Source organism: Ruditapes philippinarum, unplaced genomic scaffold (genome assembly GCF_026571515.1).
Source record: "Ruditapes philippinarum isolate M1 unplaced genomic scaffold, ASM2657151v2 ctg1807_1_1_1_1, whole genome shotgun sequence".
Lineage (NCBI taxonomy): Eukaryota > Metazoa > Mollusca > Bivalvia > Venerida > Veneridae > Ruditapes > Ruditapes philippinarum.
This window is the reverse complement of record NW_026861579.1, coordinates 79,663-105,738: the sequence shown is the minus strand read 5'-3', so window position 1 is coordinate 105,738 and position 26,076 is coordinate 79,663. Positions and strand designations below refer to the sequence as shown.

At 32.0% G+C, this 26,076-nt stretch overlaps 1 protein-coding gene and 1 long non-coding RNA gene across 5 annotated transcripts; one reads left to right on the top strand and one right to left on the bottom strand.

Annotated features, from left to right (window-relative positions):
* Positions 1-20: 20 nt before the first annotated feature.
* On the bottom strand, positions 21-26,076 carry LOC132716240 (lysophosphatidylcholine acyltransferase 2-like). Of its 4 annotated transcripts, none has more exons than XM_060699475.1 (13): positions 25,831-26,076; positions 22,569-22,711; positions 14,040-14,260; positions 7,546-7,716; positions 6,444-6,502; positions 5,903-5,937; positions 5,232-5,286; positions 4,631-4,713; positions 4,294-4,419; positions 3,114-3,264; positions 2,385-2,483; positions 1,542-1,683; positions 21-876 (listed from the first exon to the last, which is right to left on the bottom strand). In XM_060699475.1, the coding sequence occupies exons 1-13, from the start codon at positions 25,927-25,929 to the stop codon at positions 746-748; spliced, it is 1,515 nt and encodes a 504-aa protein (XP_060555458.1). In that variant the 5' UTR covers positions 25,930-26,076; the 3' UTR covers positions 21-745. The 4 variants fall into 4 exon arrangements, with proteins under 4 accessions (XP_060555458.1, XP_060555457.1, XP_060555459.1 ...); XM_060699474.1 differs by lacking the exon at positions 14,040-14,260 and adding an exon at positions 10,961-11,181; XM_060699476.1 differs by lacking the exons at positions 14,040-14,260; positions 25,831-26,076 and adding exons at positions 10,961-11,181; positions 13,263-13,323 and having other exon boundaries at positions 22,569-22,706.
* Positions 16,850-17,681, top strand: LOC132716243 (uncharacterized). The gene is made up of 2 exons (XR_009623784.1): positions 16,850-17,210; positions 17,493-17,681. It is a non-coding gene; the product is annotated as an uncharacterized LOC132716243 (long non-coding RNA).

Sequence of the window (26,076 nt, the reverse complement as noted above, 5' to 3'; positions counted from 1 at the left end):
CAAAAATATAATAGGTTTCATTTTTATCAGTATGGCATAAATTGTTCATAAAACATTGTCTTAAAACTAACTCTGACTGATAGATGATAAAACAAATTATTGAAATGCAAGTCTACATGCAATAGTAGCTGAAAAAATACATTCTATACATGAAATAATCTTACAGTCTTCCCCATAACCTTTGACCTTTTTCTTCTTAAAAAGGTTATACACCCGCTATCCTATAAATGACTAGTGTAAGACTGAAGTTTATATAGACGCCTCTAGCCTGTTTTTCACTGCAATACTTTTACAAAGGTTCATTGTTAGTAAAAATAGGCATAATGGTTTGTAAATGTGCTAAAAATGGCTGCATATCTTTACAATTTGTTCCACTATTTAAATTTGTGATTGAAAATAAAATTCTTAAATGGTATCCCTTTGGGTTATTATACAATGACCTTGATTAAGAAAATCTTTCACGGTTACAATAAAACATCAAAGCTCTTGAATAACCTCTTATCTATACAGAATTAACATTTCAACGGTTTCTATTGTTACATTATCATTAAAGGTCAATGTTTATTTATAGATGACCTTTGACCTAATGAGATTACATACCTCTATGATAGTTTCTATGATAATATTATAACTAGAATTCAACATATCTATACATAACTGGATTTATGGTCTATATCCTATTTGAACTATATAAATTCATTGCAACTGACTTTGTTCATAAATAATTGTTTTGTGACCTTATGACCTATTCTGACTTGACATGACCTTCAGTTTCTGTGGTAGCATTTCCATTAGTATCATCTTTCTTTAGCTCCTGATAGGCCATAAACACAGCTGCATATTCTGGTCTCTTCTCAGCAAATGCCTTAAACTCTCCTGGAATGATGATAAAATAATAACCCTCTAGCCTACTTAAATGTGCAAATGAGAAACCTGCAGGTAATAATGTGAAAGAAATGTGAAATCTGCAGGTAATAATGTGAAATAAATGTGAAATTTACAAGAAATTATGTAAAGTTGTGTTGTCTTCATGCAAAGAAAAAAACCGAAATGGTTTCTAAAAAAGTTTTTCAATCTTCCTTCTTAATCCGTACAGTTTTATTTTTTGACAATTATCATGTAAATGAAATGTTCATAAATAAAATATTGTTTAAACTAAAGGAAAATATGTTTCTAATATATACGTATGATAGTTTTGTGGCAAATAAGTCGAAAATGAAAACTCTTAGGCTGAGCTCTAAACAGACAAAGGAAGCCCATTCCATTCATGTATTATTTCATTTCAGGCAATGGCCGAAGCATGAGTGGGATACAATAACCTTTAGGCTGCTAGCTGCGACTGATTCTACCAGTGCAGTCCAAGATCTTCTCACACTTCCTTGCCATCTGATCATGGTCTGCATTGTTTGCTATTCAGTCTATACATATTTTGAATTTCTCCCTTAAAATGATGAATGGTTTTATGATATTATCCAGATTGAAAAATGGACAAGTCAATTTAAGATACTTAGCGTGGCAAGTTTTATAGAAGAATTACACACCATATGTGATTTTACCATCCTCATCAGCATCTATCTGTTTGAAGAGTTCTGCCACATCTACATCTAACATAGCAAATGAATTATACAATATATGGGAGAGATCTTCTTCACTTATATAACCTTGCTTACTCGAGTCAAACAACTGAAAATACACATACACGTATATATGTTATGTGTGTATATAAATGAAACATCAGAAATGGCATTCTGACATCTTCGAAACAAATCAACAAACAAATCAACAGTCATTTTTGAATACATTTGAAAAATTTGGCTACATTTGCAACTACTACATAACAAAATGTAAATGTACATAAATCTTCTATGTAACTACAAGACCATCTTACTATAGGGCAAATTGTGAGATATACATGTGTGTGTTTAATGAGGGTCCATCTGCCCTTTCAGGCACTAAGAGTACGGAGCCCATGAGATATACAAGATGTTTCAGGAACTTACATAAGTAACAAGAGTAGAATATAATAACTTACCTGGAATGCTAGAGAGATTGTGCTATCTGTATTAACAGGTGTAGAATATAATAACTTACCTGGAATACTAGGGAATTGTGCTATCTGTATTAACGAGAGTAGAATATAATAACTTACCTAGAATGCTAGAGAAATTGTGCTATCTGTATTAACAGGTGTAGAATATAATAACTTACCTGGAATGCTAGAGAATTGTGTTATCTGTATTAACAAGAGAAGAATAAAACAATTTACCTAAGATGCTAGACAGATTGTGCTATCTGTATTAACGAGAGTGGAATATAAAAATTTACCTGGAATGCTAGAGAAATTGTGCTATCTGTATTAACAGGTGTAGAATATAACAACTTACCTGGAATGCTAGAGAAATTGTGCTATCTGTATTAACAGGTGCTGAGATCAATGATAAACCTATCACATACTCCCGAAAATCTATAGATCCTGACCCATCCTGAAAAGCAATGAAATCATATAGGTGGTAATAAATATTGGTTGACTATAGAATAAAAACAAGAATGTGAGTAAAATCAATGGATGATCCCTAATGTTGCATTGACAAAATAACAACATGGCCTTCTAAAAAGGAAAAGTAGCAAATCCTATTTTTAGCTTCAGTGACCTTTACCTTGACATAATTAACTTGAAACCCAATCTGAAGGTGAAGGTCAGAATGAGATACCAACACACCATATATCTAAGTTGTCAGTCAATAAATGAAGATGCAGTGAGAAATTATTATGACTAACTCTTTACCATGGAATTTTAAGATCAAACTTATATTAATAAACAACCATTTTAATATTTTTTACAATCTGCATTGTTTATAACAAAGGAAGTTAAATTAAAGTTACATCAAATTCTTGAACCATACATTATCCTACATTCTAACACACTTCACACTATTTCCCTATCAAACAGATAGGGCAATCAAGAACATTATCATATTAAGACACTAATATTTATATACTGAACGTATGAATAAGTTATAAATATACAGTTTTTGTTTCGATGATAATGAAAGTGATGATCTTACATAACTAACTTAGATGTTACTTCAGTCAATAACAAACAAAACACATACCCTATCATACATTGCAAACACATCCTTGAGTGATTGAGATTCTGGTACTTGCAAATATTTTGAGAACTCGGACACAGTTATCACCCCTTTGCCTTGTAGATCTATACTGCTGAACTTTTCCAACAATGTGTGCATATCATCTACACTAATCCTGAAAAATAACAGCATAAAAATTTATTCACTGGACATTTTTATGGATGAATTTTCTTCTTGACTTTTTTATCCTGCGTCAATAATTTAGGATTTAACTCGATACAGTGTTGGAGCAGACTACCTCAAGACGCTTGCAGAAATCATAATCACAAAGTAGAAAAATATCACCTTTTTCACAGAATATTACATTTTTCATACATGATCGTAGATAAACTGGTGTGAAGAGATGAATTAGATGTCTAAAAGCGAAAAATCAATATTTTAGCATTCAATCACTCAGGTTCTTTGTCTGGTATATACCAGATTACCATATTTAATGTAGTGGTCCAAAACGTATTTTAGTCTCACTCAATATTTTACAGTATACTGGTAAATTCCCTTGACATGTACTTGTATATGTGTTTCCTTATACTCATTAAATATTCAAATTTCTGTCAACAAAGTATTCTTAAAAACCTAAAGACGGTACAATTTGCACTTGAATTCATACAAAATGAAAAAAATTTAAAGTAAAAAAGTAAAGTGTTTTACTAATACTGATACATGAGTGAATATTATAGCCCAACTAAAATTTCCAAAAATAAGTATTGACTAAAACTTGAACAGTGCAAACCACAACAGATGCCATCCATGCATGTGCCAGCTAACCTTGCTCAGCACTGGGCACATGGGGATAAGTTGTTAATTAATAATTTGTGGGGATTAATGAATAACTCATTAATGAATAACATCAAATGAGCCACGTCACAACAAAACCAACATAGTGCGTTTGCGACCAGCATGGATCCAGATCAGCCTGCACATCTGCGCAGTCTGATCAGGATCCATGCTGTTCGCTATCAGTTTCTCTACTTGTAATAGAGTTGGTAAGCAAACAGCATGGATCCTGATCAGACTGCACGGATGCGCAGGCTGGTCTGGATCCATGCTGGTTGCAAACACACTATGTTGGTTTTGTCGTGACGCGGCTCATATTTAGAATTCTATAAGCAGATAAGAAAACAGATAAAAAGTGATTAAAATGTACCCTAATTTTTTGTGTAGTTTCTGGAACTCTACAAGGCCAGATTCCATAGGTAGATTTAGTTTACGGGCCTTCATCATTAGACGGCAATCATCATATGTATGATCTGTAACTGGTACACCTAACGCTCTGAAACAAACAGAAATGTTTCATTACAAATATATGATATATATTCCATGCTGTGAGACATACGTGTTCAATCTTGTCTGTTTAAATAACCACTTTTAACAAAGATTCTAAGTTAAAAAGGGGCATAATCCCAAAAATATTGCTTTCAGAATTATGCCCCTTGTTTAAGCCAAAAAAAAAATACGAAGTCAAGAACTAAATAATAACTTACTCTGCCATAACTTTACGGACATTATTAGCAAATAACTTGGGATCTGCCTTTTCCTCTTCACTTGGCGTATACACAGGTAAATACTATGAAATAGAAACATAAATCAGTGAATATAAGTATGCTTAAACAATATACTCCTATTTTAATATGAAGCAAAACACCAATACACCATGAAAGACTGCAATACTTCATGTCTTTGAAAAAGAAACACACATGTATATATGTGAATTTCTCCCATTTTTTCTTACAGGCTATTTTTTCCCCATCATTCTTAGGGGCTTACAGTCAAAAACAACGCAGAGTGTTCTTAAACATAAAAACAGCCATTAGAAACGTGTTTATAAATTAATATATAAAGGTGAAATTTGATCACTGAAGTCATGGACAAATCAAATCAAAGTCATATACAGTCAAACCTGTCAGACCACCTCCATAAAAAGACCATCCTGTAAATAAGGACTACACTTTGACAAACCTTCATTGATGAAAATACAACAGAAAAAACTTAAAATTAAAACCACTTGTCTATAAAGGTCATGTTTTACTTAAAACTGTTCAATTTTTCTTGATGTAATTTTAATTAAGCACATTTTATACTTACTTCTATTTCTAATCTTGTATTAAACTGACATAATGTGAGCCACAGCAAAGTAAACCTGTAATGGAAACATAAAATATACAGCATATATATCAAACAGTTCAATATGTAATATGTAAATTACTACATTTTAACAGTTCTCAAGTTGCAAGTTGAAGTCGGATCAGTAACAAAATAAACTTTTGAGTAAGTTGAAACTTCAGAAACTTTACGTTGTGTAACAACTGGTCCTTGTCCTGACAAGCATGTATTCCAAGTTTTATGTTGATAACTTTTGAAATGTTGGAATAATGGGCTACAATAAAGTTTTGCAGAACGACCAAGTTTTTGCAGAATGATAACCAAGCTGCAGTGAACATAATAGCTCGATTCTTTCTTTGAAACAAACAAATTAATAACAAAACTGAATGTCAATAGTTTATTGGGTTGGCGTTAAACCGACATTAATGTACTATGATAATTTTTCATAAATTTTATCAAATCATACCTTGTGAAATTTCTGCATAACTGTCGGCCAAATTGTTAGCTACTTGTATGTTTACTTGCAAATTAAAATATGTGTTCATTCTCTAAAGTAAACATGACCAAACATTCAGAACTGGTCTAGAACTAATATAAACATGTACTTTCAAAACAATCTGCTTATGGTGTATAAAATAAATTTCAAAACTTACACCCCTGGTCCTTCCCATGTCCATGTGACTGTATCCTAAAACAGAAAGAACAAGTATGTATAATGATCTAAATGTTTCCACTAAAAACTCGCATCATCAGTACAGAAAATCCAACTGTAGCTGTTCTTTTCAACCGAAAATCCAACTGTAGCTGTTCTTTTCAACCTATCTCACAAGTGAAACTGTCCAACAAATTCCTAATACTAAAAATATACATTTTCTAATCCAATACAAAAATTCCTTATTCGAAGTGCACATAAAAACATGTCGCTAAAAACATTTAAATATTCATATTATTTTCAGCAAAGAAAGTCTATCTTGAATATTTTATTCATTTTTGCTATTTACATGTACTAATACATCATGTACACTTGTCCATGTACATCAACAAATTACATCTAATTAAATCTAGGATTATTAATATTTATAACCAGAATAATTTTATTACTCCAAAATTTTCATGTACATGTATATCAAATTTACGAGGTTTTACAATAAACTAGGTTATTTACTTATCATATGTTCTTAATAATTTTCTTACCAGTCTATTGGGATACCTTAGGCACACAGGTTGGACTGGAACTCCTGGGTGAAATGCACCTGAAAATGGTATATAAACAGTGACCTATGAATCATTATAGTTACAAAATCAGACCTATGAACTGTGAATATTAGATTGTCTACTTGTGATTTTTGTTAGTATCTGCACGGCTTTGGTTATTAAACTTTTCTCTATGTTCTGTCTAAAATCTCAGGATTTTCATTGATCAGGGTTCATTGATTTGATACCTGTTTCTGACCAATCAAATACTTGAGGTCTGAGTTTCAATTTAGAAAATATTAATAACCTCTGATCCTGATTTATCATTGGAATTTTGTATCTCACTAATACATCTTTAGCATCAACTCATTGACAAGCATTTTGTTAAAATCAGACAAATGCATGTCCCAGTGACACTGGTCCATTTTAAAGCTGCAATATTATTGTCTCATGATGATCCAAAATATTTCAAGAGAATCAAATTTGAGAAAAATGTACATGTAAAAAGATTTAAAGAAAAGTAAACAGATTCAACATTCAAGTAATTATTTACATGCTATAACTGACTGTAGTATTTATCATGTTATTTCTACTGTGTGACTTACGCAGTATTAAGAGCTTTTTGTATATTTCTACCTCTTTTTAAGTAAATCATGTTAAAAGTGCTGTTTGCAATATATAAAATACTTTCTTTGTTTACTTTAAACATTTATCTGTAAAATACATTTTCAAAAAATTTCATGATAATTAGCATAAATCTTAGCATAGAAATAACACAGATATTATTTACCTGATAACAAACAATAACTTAATCAATTGTCCATATTGAAACAAGTTTTATATTTGAGCCGCGTCACAACAAAACCAAATAGTATGTTTGCAACCAGCACGGATCCAGACCAGCCTGCGCATCCGCGCAGTCTGATCAGGATCCATGCTGTTTGCTATCAGTTTCTCTACTTGTAACAGGGTTGGTAAGCAACAGCATGGATCCTGATCAGACTGCGCAGGCTGGTCTTGATACATGCTGGTCGCAAACGCACTATGTTGGTTTCGTCATGGCGCGGCTCATTTTCTCTAAAAGTAAATCTAATAATCGTACCTAATTTGAATGAGATAAGGCAGCTTCTGTTTGTGCAAGTTCCCTCGGGAAATATGAGAATCTGTGGCCATCCTCCCGCCTGAGCACGATTCTGTATTTCCTTTACCGTGTTCTGACGTGAGTTCGGATCTTCACGTTTAACAAGTACAGGCTGGGTAAATTTAAGTAATGCTGAAATTGCATTCATAAAAATAATATTAAACATCGTTTGTACCAAAATATAAAGTATCAATTAAAATCAATGTTTCTTAATATTTATTTTTGATCTAAAAAAATTGAAGAAAATTTTACATTTTAAATGAAAATTTATACATTTTTTTACTACTAGTTTTAATGCTTAAAATCTTAAAATTTAAAATACTTTTAAAATACTAAACTGCAGAAAACGTACTGTAAGCAGTAAATTCAACATGATGTGTACGATCTTAACGATCTTAAAATAAAAACATTTATAAACAAAATTTCACCACAAACAAACAAAATTCATAATGACCATGCATCGCACACCAAAAACTACTTCTCATTCAGGATAACTTGTCAAGTGATGATATCATAGTAGTAACAGAAAATTAAATAATTATGGACACTCTAATAAGCTGGCATAATAAAACAAACTATGACACCATTGTTACCTTTTGACTGAAACTATTTTAACATAATTCCAGATATAATTATGTCCGTGTAAAATTAATATAGACTTCAATAAGTAAGTACCAGCTAATTAGTTTTTCCAAATATGATTAAATCTGTTCACAATGACTATCTCAAATAACAATTTATCCTAAATGATCAGTAGTCAATCATGTCAAACACAATCTATCATGCTGGACAACACTGACCAAAATCAAACCCATACTACCAGTAAGCAATTCCCTCTTGTTTGAGAGTAAAATTAAGAAAACCAGTGCCAGACCTAAGCTAAGTAAATTGATTATGTTCTTAATAGAGAATAAGCTTTATGCTGAGATTTTCAAGGTGTCTGCAACTTTTAAAAATGGGTCAAAGACAGAAAAGGCCAGGTTGCATATGTATACAAAATATCATGAGGCTGTGATGTTACTTAAATTTTCTACTACTGTCTGACCATTGATGTTGAAAATTTAACTTAGTTGGTAAACCTGAAAAGAATGAGCATCAGACCTGAAATGGAATCCCACAATATGGGACCACAGTCATGTCAATGCTGTGAACCACATATCAAAAGGCTATGATTAGTAGTTGCTGAGAAAACTGTTATGAAAATATCCTACTATTGACCATTAATGTTGAAAATTTAATAAGTCAGCAAACAGGAAGTAGATGAGCGACAGACCGGATATCGAATCCCACAGTATGGGACCATGTGTTGATGCTGTATACCAAATATCAAAAGGCTATGATTAGTAGTTGCTGAGAAAACTGTTACGAAAGTTTTTTCCCCGCCCGCTGCCCGCCCGCCTGGACGCCCGCCCGCCCGCCGCCCAACATTCACCATACTATAACCCGGGTTTGCACCAGTGCAACCCGGCCAAAAACCCTAAAAGTTAACATATGTTATTTCAATTCTCTCCACTGCATAAACATTATAGTTTTCTTTAAATAATAGTCTTTTTTAAAAGTTGGACAAGTATTTTTAATTCAATTTTTTTTTCAACAGACCCTCTTTCCCACATACAGACTATTACTTTTCTTTACATTTTGTGGCTATAAAAGTATGTGAACGCGACCTGGAAATTGGTTTACCAATGAATGAAGATTGCAAAAATGGGTTTCCTATGCCGTAAGTATAGAGCCTAATTAATTTAACTATTCTGATATTAAATTCTTTCCAACAGTGTACTCTCGAGAACTTGGCAAATCTCCGTGTTTCACATCTTATCACGAGGTACTAATAAATTTTTACAGTTAAAACTTAATAAACATATTAAAATAATAAGTGAAGCATGTTGATAAAATTCATTATAAACAGTAGTGCAAAATGATCTTTTTGTACCCCTGGATTAGATGGGAAAAACCCTCAGTTCTGGACAACGTCTATTCAAGACCAAACACATTCAACCTATACAAAATTAATTCAATTTAAGTAAGGGTTAATTTGCAATACAATGAAAATCAAAATTATATTAAAATAGGACACAAAATTAAATAGTTAATCAGTAACATTAAAGCTAGATTCACTACTACTGTATGAGCCTACAGCATTCTATATTTAAATATTAACTTTTCTAAAATTAGCTTCACTAATACAACCTTTTCCAAAATAAGCTTTTCTACAATATTGGAAGAAAGGAAACATTCTTACTGCTATTAGAATATAATTTGATGAAAAAACCATCAATTATTGTTTGAATTATTAGGATTCTTTTTTTATTGTATAAACTTATTTGATGCATGAAAAGAATTTAGGACCAATCGCAACGTTCGTACTTTATTAATGCACAGAGACTAAGGTGCGCGGTCATGCAATTTGACAGAATGACTGACCTTCAGAAGGCAGTATCAAAAAATTCTTCACATTTGCAATTGGCCTATACAATTATCAAATCCAAAGTAGATAAAGGGCAATAACTCTGTTTTGACCAGTTCCATGGTCTATCATATATAATACTACAGACTGTACCTTAATGTCGCCTTTTATTTGCTTTCAAACATTTTTACCAGGTTGAAATAATGGGGGAAAAGGTCTGCAAAATGCACAAAATGTAACTAAAGACAATGCATAGAGGCAAAATAGCTATATTATCCTCTTTAACAGTGGCTATTACCAATTAAGTTTCATACAAATCTAGTGCCAAAGCATAAAACATACTGAAATAAAACATAGGGGAAAAGAATAAGAAATACAGTGACTTCATTCTTTTCTAAACTTAAGACACATTCTGTGCAAATCTTAATGCCCTAAACATGCTGATTTTTTTTTTTTGCCGCGGCATGCTAAATTATTAACACAGTGCTTGATTCTATTACTTCAAATGGCCACCTTCTCACTTCTTTATATTTGAATTGAGTGTTTTTAACTGATTCAAATTCATTTTACAAATTTAGAAACCTAGCGTTTTGACCTATTTCTATAGTTGATTTTGTTAGCCAAGATATTTATTTTCAGATTTTTCTTCTCATTAAATCTTTACCGAATAGTGGCAACTGAACCAACCAATGCCACCTGGAGTGCAGATCAAGATCAGCCGAAATGTCAGTGCCATCTGATCATGGCCTGCACTAACCGCTATTCAGTCAATACATACATGTACTTTCTATTTTTAAATTTTTCTCTTAAAAATATAATGAATTGATTTGTCTAGATTGAAAAATAGACTATTTCAGATATTTAGTATGGAAAGGATTAATCACATTTGCCATTTTTGACTCCTGTAAAAGATTTTGTAAAACTTGCATTTTTGAGAAAGTGGCCTTGAAAAAATCAGAGTTAAAGTACCTGATATCAGGAACATTTCATTATTCTCGGCTCTTGAGACAAAACTCGGTAGTTCCAAGCAATAGAATGCTGTCAATACATCAAAGAATGAGGAGTGAGGTGCCCCACATATAACTGGGGCATCACTAGAAGTCACCCGTTTGCCTTTTATTTTCATGTTTTGGAAGCCAATACAAAACGTCATAAATCGTCCTAAATACAGACATGGTGTCCCGATGATTCTGGGAAGTACAAAGTAAAACAGTAAGCTAAAAGCAAAGTTTTCCTAAATCATAAAATCTAAGACTGTTTGGAAATCTGCCTTGAGGAATAGTTCCTCGTCTTTGAAGAAGGGCATATTCACATAGATACAGTATAGAAAATAAAATACTACCCACAAATGCTGAGAAATTGAATACACTAATCTTAATTTACAATAAGTTTAAGATATATTTGCATGTTTTTTTCATCATATTTTCAAACCATTGTTCAAAGAAAGTTATCACTCTAAATCAATTTGAGTAAATCTAAATCTGCATTCAAAGTAATAAATGAAACTGTGTCTAAATCTTTAATGTAAAATTTTCAAAAGCTCTGTGTTAAAATTTAGCCCATGTTTTGCAGTGTTGCACAGACAGATTTCCATACAGTACAAAGAAATGGCGATTCTTTTAAGCAGATCATGCCATTCTATTAATGACATTTCTATTTCAAGCATTTAGCGGTGCATACATGTATATAGGTAGCCATTTTCTTGCATAATATACATCATACACAAACTTAATTTCAAATCATTATTTAGAAACAAATATGCTCATTACTAATTCAATCTTGAACCTTTAAACGCAAAGTTCTTTTTTCAACAATTATTCAGCTTCATCATATAGTGTTCAAACAGTAATAGTGCATTTCTCAAATTTTCTGATGTTCTAAAATATTATAACATGTTTCCATGATAAATAGTATGGTAGGACTTTGAGTAAACCTGGTGATTGAAAAGGGTCCTCACTTTAAAGCAGATTTCTTTGATAACCTCTTGCTGAAACCCTAAATTTCTTTGTTATATGATTTTGAAGTTGATGGTTAAGTAAGCTACATGTAAGACAAAATAGATTCCTCTCTGACTAACAAAGAACAAAGACATGTTGGTGAAGTGTTTGGTTATTTACAGTTTGACCCCCTTTCTCAGTTATAAAGAACTATGACATGATGGTGAAACAATTGGTTATTGACAGTTGAATCCCCTTTCTCACATACAAAGAACTAAGACATGATGGTGAAACAATTGGTTATCAACAGTTGAATCCCCTTTCTCACATATAAAGAACTATGACATGATGGTGAAGCAATTGGTTATTGACAAACTAAATGGTGAAGCAATTGCTTATTAACATTTGGATCCCCTTTCTCACATATAAAGAACTAAGACATGATGGTGAAACAATTGGTTATTGACAGTTGAATCCCCTTTCTCACATATAAAGAATTAAGACATGATGGTGAAGTAATTGGTTATTGACAAACTAAATGGTGAAGCAATTGCTTATTGACATTTGGATCCCCTTTCTCACTTATAAAGAATTAAGACATGATGGTGAAGCAATTGGTTATTGACAAACTAAATGGTAAAGCAAATGCTTATTGACATTTGGATCCCCTTTCTCACATATAAAGAATTAAGACATGATGGTGAAGTAATTGGTTATTAACATTTAAATTCCATTTCTCACATATAAAGAACAAGAACATGGTGGTGAAGTATTTGGTTATTGACAGATGGAATCCAATATCTCACCAACAAAGAACACAGACACAATAGTCATAAATGGATCACGTTTCTCACTAATAAAGAACAAAGGTACATAGTACACGAAACTAGTCATTCAGGTACATAAAATATTTTAGATCCTTTATCCAATATACTATTTAACATCAATCTAAATCATTTCAATTTTTATATTTAACATAGATCATTTTGTCAGATATAGAGCTGTTATCACTGCAGAGCTTGTACATGTATACAAATATTAAATATTTCCATCTCTATTTACATGTATTTCTGGCATATTCTTGGTAAAGCTCAAATAGTTTCAAAGCTGTACAAACTGGCATTGACAGGGTTTTTTTTATTCCTACTTAAAAATAACAGAAAGATTTCTTCCGACTTTAAGCTTGAAAACAAAAGAACTGTAGAGTACAGGGGAAAAGAAGCCTCAAAACAAAATCCCAACATCTTAATCTGTATAGGTTAAAAAAAGACCTGTTTCTTTCAAAATATTTTCATTTTTTTCCAAAAAACTTATTCTGCAATTTCTTTGTTTACCTAGTCCAAGAATTAAGCCATTGGGGTTTTGTTAAAATACCACATTATGCACCATCTTAAGCTGAAAAAAAATAAAATAAAATAAAAACAATACCAAAACATAAATATACATGCAACATGCTTCTCCTTCTACCCATAATGCATCATTATATTCTGGTGCCCGGCATCCAACTAGATCAAAAAACTTCTGCACCATTTGTACAAAACAAAGAATTTAAAAATTGAATAAGTACCAAAATAACCTCTTTAATGTAATAATCAAATAATTTAATTTCAATTAAAGCTTTTTAAATTATAATCCTCACTTGTCTTAAGGTGTTTAACTTTGAGTATGTTTTGCAACAGGTATATTAAATCAAATTAATTCAGGGTGAGGTTCCAACTGCAAATTTTTGCTTTTTTTAAAAAAAATTTGTGAGTTCAAAACATTTTTACTCTCAGAATTCACAATCAATTTTCACAGAAAATTGTAATTTACTTTTTAATAACCTTTAAAATCATTATTAATTATATATTTTTTGCACTTCCTGTAAATAAATTTATTGGAAAAATAACTGGCACTTCACTTTGTACCTTCATTCTGAAAGTTTGTGAAATTGAGCCCTCTAATGTCCATAAAAATGATACAAGTTTTCTCACTGTATTTTTAGCCGCAACTGTACAGTTCTTTTGGTACTTATTCCTTAAAATATTCATTATTTTTACAACAGGGCTTATAAGACAAGATCACTTTAAGGGCAGCAGCACAATTTACAGACATATTTTTTCTTTCCGTACTTCCAAATATTGGTGCCGATGCTATTCCTGCCTTCGCAACTACGGATGTTAAATCCAGGAACACTACAGGTAGTGCATCAAAATAAGACGAATGTGGTGCCGTGACCAGGACCGCTGCCTCAGTGGGTGGGGCTCTCACGCCTTTAACAGAGACATGGTGAAAACCACCAGCGAAAAATACACATCTACTCAGGAATGATATGATTGGCCGCAGTAAATAGCTAGAAAAAAATTTTGTTTAATATTCTTATTAGTATGTACAAAAAAACACGGCACATTTCACTGCAAACTATAAAATGCTGAATTACAATATTAATTCAAAAGGTAATAAAAGTAACAAAATCTTATGGGGGCATTTTACATTCCACATGTTTATTAATATTAAAACTTCTTTCTTACAAGTCACTGATTTACAACTTCTTACTTCAACACTTCATTCTTTATAATAACATTATTTACACTAAAATTTTCTGATCTCAACCATCGAGGTGCAACCATCTGGTGATTAGTTGGACTCACTTACCCTTGTGTATTTTTAATATTATTTCAATTACATGTAAGTACTGATTCCTCTGAAGTTTAACCCCATATATCACCTATTACTTCTGATCTTTTCAATTTTTATTATGAAGTTTATTAAAAAAAAAAAGCACCAAAAAAAAAAACATGCAAAACACCATATTAGGTCACATTTAATTTGAAATCAAATCAAAGCAAGAAATAAAGTTCCTGAAAGGCACTTTCAACATGTATAGAAGTAAGAGGTCATAAACTTTACATCAGGAAGTTGAAGCACAGAAGAGTACTGAGCCAAATAATACATTAAGAATGTAAAGAAGTAGGAAAATAAAATGTCCCCATAGAGTTTCCATAGTAACTGCAAAATATATATACTGATCAATTCGCATTCCTAAATTAGTAAAAACAGCAAACTTTTGAACTATGTGTACTGGATAATAAAACTAGTTCAGATAATGTAGACATGACGAAAGTCACAATTATTTTTTATCTGGTCAATGATGGCTACTTCTCTAACATTGCAAAGAAAAAGATCACAGTAAAAGTTCAACAGATAAAGCCATATCAAATATTTAATTTTGTTTTTCTATATTATTTTTTCTTGAGTCTTCAATTTCAATATCTTATCTAACACAAAGAATAATAATTATGACAATGATATTTATTACATGAAAATGTTTATGTGTAAGATATAATTTTACAAGTAAGAATGTGTTGGTATATAACAAACTGTAAGTTAAATAAAACTGTGGAAAAAAAGTTATTTTCATTTGGAACTCTCCAGGCCTGCTGGCGGCATCAAAATCTCACTGAGCGATCAGTCCACACCAAAATCAGCCGGCACATCTGTACCATCTGATCATGGTCTATACTGTTGGCTATACATAGTCTATTCAGTTACTATATGTTTTGAAATTTTTCATAACAAGAGCTGTCACAGGAGACAGCGAAGCTCGACTAATAAAATACTGGACGCAGTAAGGAGGACAAAACTATGAAAGAAAAATCAATTATGTATAATTATGTATTAAGTTATAGTAAAAAAATAACATTTGTTAACATTAATTCCAAGGTCAAGGGGAATAATTCTAAAAATAGTCATGCTAGAGTTATGGACCTTGTCACACAACATTTGTGTAATGATAAGAAATATATATTTGAAGTTTGAAGTAGATACCTTAAAAAGTAAAGAAGTTATTATATTTCTTAAAGAAAATCCTAAGTTCAAAGAGAGATAAATCTGTAAATATTGCTTCAAGAGTTATGAACATTGTCACATAAAATGTAATTGATGATAAGGAATAAGTATTTGAAGTTTGAAGTAGATACCTTAAAAAATAAAAATGTTATAATAAAAATAACATTTTTCTAGTAAAAAAATCTAAGTTAATAGGGAGATAATTATTGCAATATTGGTGCTAGAGTTATGAACCTTGTCACATAAGATGTGGATGATGATAACGTAAATATATTTTAGGTATGAAGTTGATCCCTTTAGAAATAAATAAGTAACAGTAAAAAATAATATTTTTTATGGAAAATTCTAAGTTCAAAGGGAGATAAATCTGAAAATATTGGTGCTAGAGTTATGAACCTTGTCACATAAGATGGGGATGATGATAACGTAAATATATTTGAAGTATGAGGTTGATCCCTTAAGAAATTAAGAAGAAACAGTAAGAAATAGTATTTTTTGAGGAAAATTCTAAGTTCAAGGGGAGATAAATCTGAAAATATTGGTGCTAGAGTTATGAACCTTGTCACATAAGATTGGGATGATGATAAGGTACATATATTTGAAGTATGAGGTTGATCCCTTATGAAATAAAGAAATAACAGTAAAAAATAATATGTTTTAAGGAAAATTCATGCAAGGGGAGATAAATCTGAAAATATTGGTGCTAGAGTTATGAACCTTGTCACATAAGATGCGGTTGATGATAAGGAACATATATTTGAAGTTTGAAGTTGATACCTTAAGAAATGACAAAGTTATAGTGAAAAATATTTTACTGCACCAAAACTTTAATCTAAAATCTGGACGCGGACGCGGACGCCGACGCCGACGCCGGGGCGAGTAGGACAGCTCTCCATATACTTCGTATAGTCGAGCTAAAAATGATTAATGGTTTAACTTTTGTCCGTATTATTGAAAGATGGACAAGACCATTTAACCTACTATATTTGAGCCACGTCATGACAAAACCAACATAATGGGTTTGCGACCAGCATGGATCCAGACCAGCCTGCGCATCCGCAGGGTTCCCGCTGTCGCCCGCCAATGGCGCCAAATGCGACAAAATATTAATTCTGGCGCATAAAATCTTTAATTGGCGAATTTTACTGGCGCCAACGTAAGATAAAAGCATCCGACAACTAGTACACTTAAATGTCATAAGCGGCCGCGTCAATTACATAAGCGGCCCAAATGTGAAAGGTCACGCGCTATTAGTTTGTTTATCGGTACCGTATTATCAATTATGTCATCAATTGTGTGACACTTTGGGAACATGTGAAGATGAGAGTGGTAATTTGTTAATTGGAACAATTTACAACTTGGAGCACTGATAATTACATGTGTGGTCAACAGGTGTTAGTAGCGAACAGAGAAGTGAAAGATCGTCCGTGATGTTGACAAACCTTAAACTTTAGGTAAGTTGACTCAAATAATTACAGTTTGAATATTAAATCGGATGACATTTAAAAGAATAATTTCACTAATGATTGATCTAAAGCCACTGTTACTGCAATGTTAATATTTTCATATCTGATTGTAAAGGGCTGAAGTGTCTATTTATATGCAAACCCTATTAAAATAAACAATATTTTTCATTGTTAAAAATACTTAGTATCTATTTCATATTTTGTTCTCATTGATTTTTAGATGAAGTCAATTTATAGTAATGTTTTGTTTTTTTTATTTTGTATCTGTAGATCACCAGATTGTCGGGTAGAAGCTGTGAAAGATCTTGGCTCAGTCCAGCCTGTGAGAAGAACTGCTATACTGGCAAAACAGTGGAAAACAGGATGACTAACTTAATATGATGTTCTTGATTACATTTATGCTGTCATGTGTATTTATTTAAATAGAATTTGAAAACCACATAATAGTATGTCTATATTTTAGATAATAAACATGTGCAGCTGTAATAAATGAAATATTATAAATATGTGTTTGTAATCATAATGATATATAACTGCTAGCATATCTTAGTAAAGATAGGCATGTCTCCCTTGCAGAATTATTGGCTCCAACTTTGGAGCCATTGGCTCCAACTTTTTCTGATTGGCGAATTTGGTGGCGCAAACTAATTTTGACCCAGAGGGAACTTTGATCCGCACAGTCTGATCAGGATCCATGTTGTTTGCTATCAGTTTCTCTACTTGTAATAGACTTGGTAAGCTAACAGCATGGATCCTGATCAGACTGCGCGGATGCGCAGGCTGGTCTGGATCCATGCTGGTCACCAACCCATTATGTTGGTTTTGTCATGACGCGGCTCATTTCTATAATGGATCTGTCCGGCTTTGAATCTGAAACAGTCCATTTTAAGTTTAAGGGATTTCAATATCAAAATACAAAAGTTAAGCTGCCAACAGTATAGAGCCTGGTCAGACTGCATGGATGTGCAGGCTGACCTGGCTCTATACTGTTGGCAAAGGCTAATCACATTTGCTTCCAGCAGATTAAGGGTTAAGATATTTAGTAAGGAATACTTATATAACATGGTTTTATCATGAACTGTATGAATTTGCGGTAAATTTGTGCCAAGAATCAAGGTGCAAAAACTAATTAGTAAAAACAAATAATCTTGTGAAGTGTCGTCCTTAGCAAACTAATCAGTGCTGAAAAAACTGAATAAGTGGAACTCCCAGCTAAGAAACCTGGCTGACTTGATTATTATTTCCTATAATCAATACAAACTACAGAATATGTTCTATGACAAAATTTGTTTTGAAAAAAAAACAACAAAATAAAACAACAAAAAAACCATGGACTCACTGCAGGATGAATTATTGAACAGCAGGCCTTAAATTTTAACTTACAGGGATTATTCACATTACATAACTGAGGCCTGTAGGTTCTTAACAATCAAAATTTTCTTTAAAATTGTGCAGTTTTCAAAAAATCTGGACTTACACCAGCTTTTTTACTGCCCAAATTTGCACTTTTCCCCCCCAAAATCAAGAAACTATGGACTTTTAATAAACGGTCATAAACAACTAACAGACCTAATCAAGTAAACAGGTTCGACATGGTTTGAAACATGTTGATATAATTTAAGGACAAACTATGATGATCTATCATTCACAATAAAAGAATACCAGAACTGTTAATTTAGATATGCACTTGATGTTTTATTTTTGAATTAACAATGGTTTCTACAATTTTTTGTCATCTATAGTCTTTTTAATTTCCCTAACTCCATTACAATCACTGTATAGTTATACATTTATCTTTATTTTGAGATGTACCGTAAAATTCCTATTTAATGCCCCCGTGGGCTAAACATTTTCCAAAAGGGGGGCTATTATTACAACACAGTTTTTCCTCAATCCAAAAATCATTGTAAATACATTTAGTGTTAGCAAGTGTTGGTAATAACATTAAAAGGTGTTAAGATTTTAAAGTTCATACTATAAAATAAAATGGATTCTGAATGATTTGAATGAAATTATGGATTTACTCAATGAGTTCAGCACTGATGAGTAGATTGTAACTTTGTTTTTCTTAACAAAAGGCCTGGGGGGCCTTTATTAGGGGAGGGCGTTTATTAGGAATTTTACGGTATATAGAAATTGAATAAACTGAACATTTCAATAAGCCTATCCTACATGTAAGGCAGAGTCTTCTTGGGTTTTTTATGTTTGCATCATTATTTTATCAGTATTTCAACACTAAAACAGGGAAAAAACCTTGTTCTTGGTTGTAATTTATAAAAACAACTTTGGTATTCAAATAAGGAAGTACAATATTTAATGTAATTATATACATATAAATGACAACATAAAAATTTTAGGAAGCTATAAAATGTAGATATGGGAGTTGTTTAAATGTCAATGAAACAAATATATAATTATATGAGAATATTTAAAACAAAAATTGAATTACAATAGAAAAAGAAAAAACAGAATTTGCATAATTATTTGAAATTCATTAAAAAAGTGTATTAATTTTAAACTAAATATTCTTCTTCATTTGTATCATTGGCTTGAAAATTGTGACCTTCTGTTTTAAATATTTATAGAAAAAGTACCCTAGTCTATCTTCAAATACGTCTGAAAATGGAAAGTCTGAAAATGGAAAACTTGACCTTTTGACCCATAACCTTCTGGCAACATAGATTCCACCTATACAAAAAGTTCAGACCCAGATCAGCCTGCCATTTTTGTACTGTCTCATCATGGTATGCAAGTGTTTGATATTCAATCAGTACATATTTTGAAATTTTCATGTGCCCAAGCAACCGCTTAAGCGGTACTCAATTCTCAACACTTAATACTGCTGGCATCAATGATCCCGAAGGGCCAGAAAATATAACAACAGCGAATTGAAGTATGGGGTAACTTTTTACAGCTGCCACATAAGTGCTACACTTGACACCAGCTGTTTGTCAGACTGTCCTTGTTAAGTTCATATGAGCCGCGTCACCACAAAACCAACACAATGGGTTTGCGACCAGCATGGATCCAGACCAGCCTGTGCATCCGTGCAGTCTGATCAGGATCCATGCTGTTCGCTTACCAACCCTATTACATGTAGAGAAACTGATAGCGAACAGCATGGATCCTGATCAGACTGTGCGGATGCGCAGGCTGGTCTGGATCCATGCTGGTCACAAACCCATTATGTTGGTTTTGTCATGACGCGGCTCAATTATCAATTGAAATGAAAATAAAGTTGTGTTTGCTATTTTAAGGTCTTAATCAACACACATCAGAAGCCAGGAAAATAAAATATTGTGCTCTCTTAACAAATAATTAGTTTCTTTCTTTAGAAACTAATCACTTGTCTCAAGTTTTCAAAGATCCACTGTAGAGGAAAAAATCTATACCACAATATCATTTGTCACAGCTTCCCCATCAATGATTTCAACAAAAGAATATCCAGCAGATATGCTGGTTAGTTGTTCTTTAGTAATGTCAACTCTTGCCTCCTTTCACACAGTTACTGGTTATAATTTACCATGTGTTTTTACTTCTATCAGTAATGAACTATTGCCATGGTAACATTATACACTGTATTACACTTTTTACAAATCTTGTTATCAGATGTGAAGGGCTATTTTCAGATGAATTAATTTTCTTTTATAAAAGCAAAAGAAGTGTCAAAAACCATATGTTATAATAAATAAAATCATTAATAAATCATTAAATGACTGTAAATGTAAGTCTTGGCTTCGAAAAATCAATGTGTCTATGTCACCTAGATGGAATGAAGTCAGATTACAGCTTGTAATATAATCTAGATCTATAGTTGAGCCGTGCCATGACAAAACCAACATAGTGCGTTTGCGTCCAGCATGGATTCAGACCAGCCTGAGCATCCGTGCAGTCTGATCAGGATCCATGCTGTTCCCTATCAGTTTCTCTACTTCTTTTAGGGTTTTAGGGCAAGCAGACAGCAGGATCCATGCTCGTCGCAAACACACTGTTGGTTTTGTCATGCCGCGATTCAATTATGATGATGATATGAAATTATTCAGTTCAACAGACACATCCATTTCAGCTTTGAAATCATTAGGAAAAAGATGGTTGATGCATATGAAAGATTTTGTATGAGCATACTTTCATTTTATAAAATGATATACATGTTACGTAAAAATATTAGATATATCATTTTTATAAGCTGTTAATGCCATAAAATATTCATAACATTTGAAGATTTAGATACCTTGTAACTTGGGTATTTAAAAATGAGAAATTGAAAATTTTTTCGATGGCCAGATGGGATCTCTCCCTAGTGGCGGAAAATTAAAATTGGAAACCCTGCATGTATAGCAGTATTTATATTTTCTGTATGCATGTATATATATACAAATATATGTAAAGCATCATATTGTGTGCAAGTGTGCTCTCCTAATTATATTATTATTGTCATATTTATAGATACAAGAAATTGTAAATTGCCATTTATATAAGCTAGTGTAAAAACAATTACATAATATATATATATGACATTCAACGTTACACAACCAATCTATAATAGAACAGATTGATTCTCATTAATATTTCACATATTTTCCCAATATGTATTATTTAATGCAGCAACAGCAAATAATGTGTTTAACAAGTAATAAGTCACATACATACAATTAATTTATGTTAATAATTAATTAGATTTTTGTGGATACATTTTTTATTATCAAATTCTACAAGTTTACTCAAATTCTTATCATTTTAATCAATGAGCTCAGGGCATCCATTAAGTGCCAAAGTTTGGAAGTCAGAGACTGCAAAATGTCTGACATTGGAAGTCACATTATATAGGTAAAAAAGGAAAAGAGTAATAGTTTGTAAGTAAAGGACTAAATTAATGACTCCCAAACTTCCACTAATGGAAACCCTTATAATAAAGCTATCCCAATAGCTCTCCCTTTTTGATATTTAACATCACAGTTCTGTAAAATTTCAATGAACTTAAAACTAACTTAATTAAACAACATTTCAGGTAATGGTCAATTAACTCTGTGTAACTGATGATTTTTAACATTTGAGCCGTGACACGACAAAACCAACATAATGGGTTGGCGACCAGCATGGATCAAGACCAGCCTGCGCATCTGCGCAGTCTGATCAGGATCCATGCTGTTCGCTTACAAACCCTATTACAAGTAGAGAAACTGATAGCGAACAGCATGGATCCTGATCAGACTGCGCGGATATGCAGGCTGGTCTGGATCCATGCTGGTCTCAAACACACTATGTTGGTTTTGTCGTGACACGGCTTATTTGTAAATCTGAAAAATGTTTGAAATTATGGTTATACAATAATATGAAATAACTTACTTTCTCCAACCTGACAATGGCTGGTTCTGCTCCTCTTTACTTCTGAATGAAACAGCCAGCGCAGCAAGAGGCCAAGCCAATAGTAAAGAAATACCCACTAATAATAACCTTAAAGGGGCTATCGTCACTGACATAAATGCAACCTGTAATAGTAGAAGAAATGAATTATAAATTTGATACTATAGTAATTTCAGTATTCAAGGGGGGACTTACTGCTCATATCAAGTAAATAAACTTTCATTAAATCAAATATATGTATCTTAAGAACATTTGAAGTTGAACTTGTCAGTCCTGCCCAAGCTGTCAAAACTGACATATGGATATAAGATTAGCAAGTTTTATTCCTGCTTTATTGTTAAATGGTCAAGTATAATATCTTCATTTGCAGAAAAATCTAGTTCATAATGATAATGTTTCATTTTTGTGTCCTCTGCTACTTAAGTTGCAGTGTCATATAGGAATCATTTCTCCGTCATTGTCCATAACAAAACTTGTTTAGACTACTCCTCAAAAACTACTAAAAAAAACTTCTCAAAGATTATACATTCTTGCAAAAAGTTCAGCGAGACCAACAAAAAGAATAAATGGACAAACAAAATATATTATTAAAAATTCTCAAACCCTTAAACTCTTATGTCAAAATAATTTTAGCTGTTCTACCATATATCCTGAAACAACCATTTTTCAATCAAAACCTAAATGCGAACACATTCTAAATTCTGCGGCGCTGATGTCATGTCAGGGTAAATTGCATAAAGTCACAAGTGTATTAACTCCTGCAGAAATGCCATACTTGATTGTCAGATATTATCAGATAAACAATAAGAAACTGTTTAACAATGTAAATTGTCCAACTTTAACTACATCAAAATAGTCACTTGTTAAAAATAGTGTTAAAAAAATTCCAAACATGTTAAATTTTTTATTAAATATTGGCTACAGCACTTTACCATTTACCTCAGTCTTATGTGTATTTAAAATAACTATCTATATGAATTGATTTACCACTAAATATTTATCAAACTTTACATAGGGGTTCTTATTAATAAAATCTTAATCAGTTTTCAAGTATTTTCAAGTGATGACTGTAGAATAGATATTTTGTAAGTGATACCTTCTAGCAGATCTAGGCAAGTTTCCATATTTGGTAATATTATAAAGTGGGGAAGGATGGATTGTTGGATGCATTTATCATTTTGCACCCCAATTAGCATACTAAGTAGTGACACCTTCAACTGCCCTTTTGAACACTTGACCAGTAGCCATACAATGTACCAACACATTGTACTGTACATTGTATATGTTATAATTTTTAGTGTAAGTTTTCTAAAATCATGAAAAAAATGTTGAAAATCTTTGAATAGACTGTTGTGAAATTTTCTACAATTTTTAGAAGTCCTGGCATATCTTCAATTCTTGTATCAAATTTTTTTAGTTTATGGTGGGAATGACCTGAGTGCCAGAGTGGGTCATATTGTTTTTATTTATTTTCTAAGCAAGATGAAGTCTTTAACTTAAAATGAATAAATGTTGATACAACATGTAGATGCATTACTAGCTAAAATATATTTATTTATAAAAGGATCATTTCCCCTTCCATTTAATAGCTTAAAGGGACTCTACTGGTTTTTTTTGACACGATGGGATTGGGACTGAAAATATTTTTTCCAGATAAATGAACCATTTGATGTAGGTTTAGACCACTAATCTTTGTGCAAAATTTCAGATCATTCGCACTTCGTTTTTTCAGAATAATTATTCAAATTCTAAAAAAATGACCCAAAATGAAAAGCGTTTAAACAGTTTTCACTCAAATCGGGCTAAGAAAAGCATAAAAATACGTTTTTCAAGCTATTTCAAAGTATACTTAACTATTTTTGTATATATTTCTGTTTAAAGTGCTCCAGCTCATTCATGTAAGAAATTCAAATGTTATGTTTTTAGGCTTTAAATCTCAGCTGAGTCCCTTTAACTGATTGGATATTGGTTGTTCCATGATATATTTTTTTGCTTAAAGCTACAAATTGAGGTCTCTTTCTCCAAAACACATCTTGCCAAATGTTCTTATCAAAACCCTAAGTTTGCCGGCAAATGGCTGCAATAATAATAATATCTCATTGATATCTTAAATTTTTACCCATTTACCCACAAATTATCACCACTTGTGGAATAGCACAAAGGCTAAAATGCTTTGAAATTTCTTATTTTCTGTAATAAAGATTAAGAACTGTTTAAAATGACTAATTAATGCATTATTGCACTGCTGTTTGCATAAAATAAATGTAAACTTTCAAATTTAGCACGCTAAAAGGTTTTGAAAAATGAATCTCGGCAGTACAGCCTGCGGGCCTGGCTACCCCCCCCCCCTTTCACACAAAAAAAGGGGTTTGCCTAACATACGAAAGTGAGATTTTTGACGAAAGTGAGCGAAAGTGAGCGAAAGTGACTTTTAAAATTTAAATTGCACCGTTTTAATAGAAGTTTACAGTAAAATTGTTGTTTGAAGACGTATACTATTAGCAACTTATTATATATATCATAATAAATAACCATAATCATGATTAAATCGCCATTTATTTGCCTAATTTCTATATTCAAGTTTAGTTACCTTCCCTTTTGCTGGCATAGAAAAATACGAAAGTGACTTGTAAACTATTAGAAATAGAGTTTAAATTGAAAATGTATTAAATTAGGCCAGAATATGCAATATTAGTAGTATAACTTTCAATTCAACGCTTTATTTCATATTTGACAAGTCACTTTCATATTATTTAATGTGAACGAAAGGAAGATGTCAGAACTTGTGTATAGATATTATGCAAACAAATGGTGATTAAATTATCATAATGATTATTTTTGAAAATAAATATTATATATTTCTTATAATATACGTCTACAAGCTGCAATTTTAGTATAAATTTCAATTTAAACTCTATAAGTAGACTTCTATATTTAAAATTTTACAAGTCACTTTCGTATTTTTCAAAGTGAGCGAAAGGAAAGTTTCAGAACTTGTGCATAGAAATTATGCAAATAAATGGCGATTAAATCATCATAGTGATTATTTTTGAAAAGAAATATTATAAGTTGCTAATAATATACGTCTGCAAATAGCAATTTTACTATAAAATTCTATTAAAACGGTACAATTCAAATTTTAAAAGTCACTTTCGCTCACTTTCGCTCACTTTCGTCAAAAATCTCACTTTCGTATTTTAGGCATACCGCAAAAAAAGAAGAAAAATCGTCGTGAATAACTCACTTGTATCATATCCAGATAACCCAAATGTACCTTGTGCACGAATGGATTTTGAATTTCTGGAACAATCAATGATTGCTGGCGCGGTATTTCTCGCTTCATTTTGCAGTTTTAAAAAAGCATTCGTGTAAAAAGTGAAAACTGTCAACTCTGCTGATGAATCCTTGTTGTTGTTGTGGTTGTTCCCTGTTGGCTACTAATATTATCACGAATACTGTATATCCCGTAATATCGTTGTCATCTTCCGCG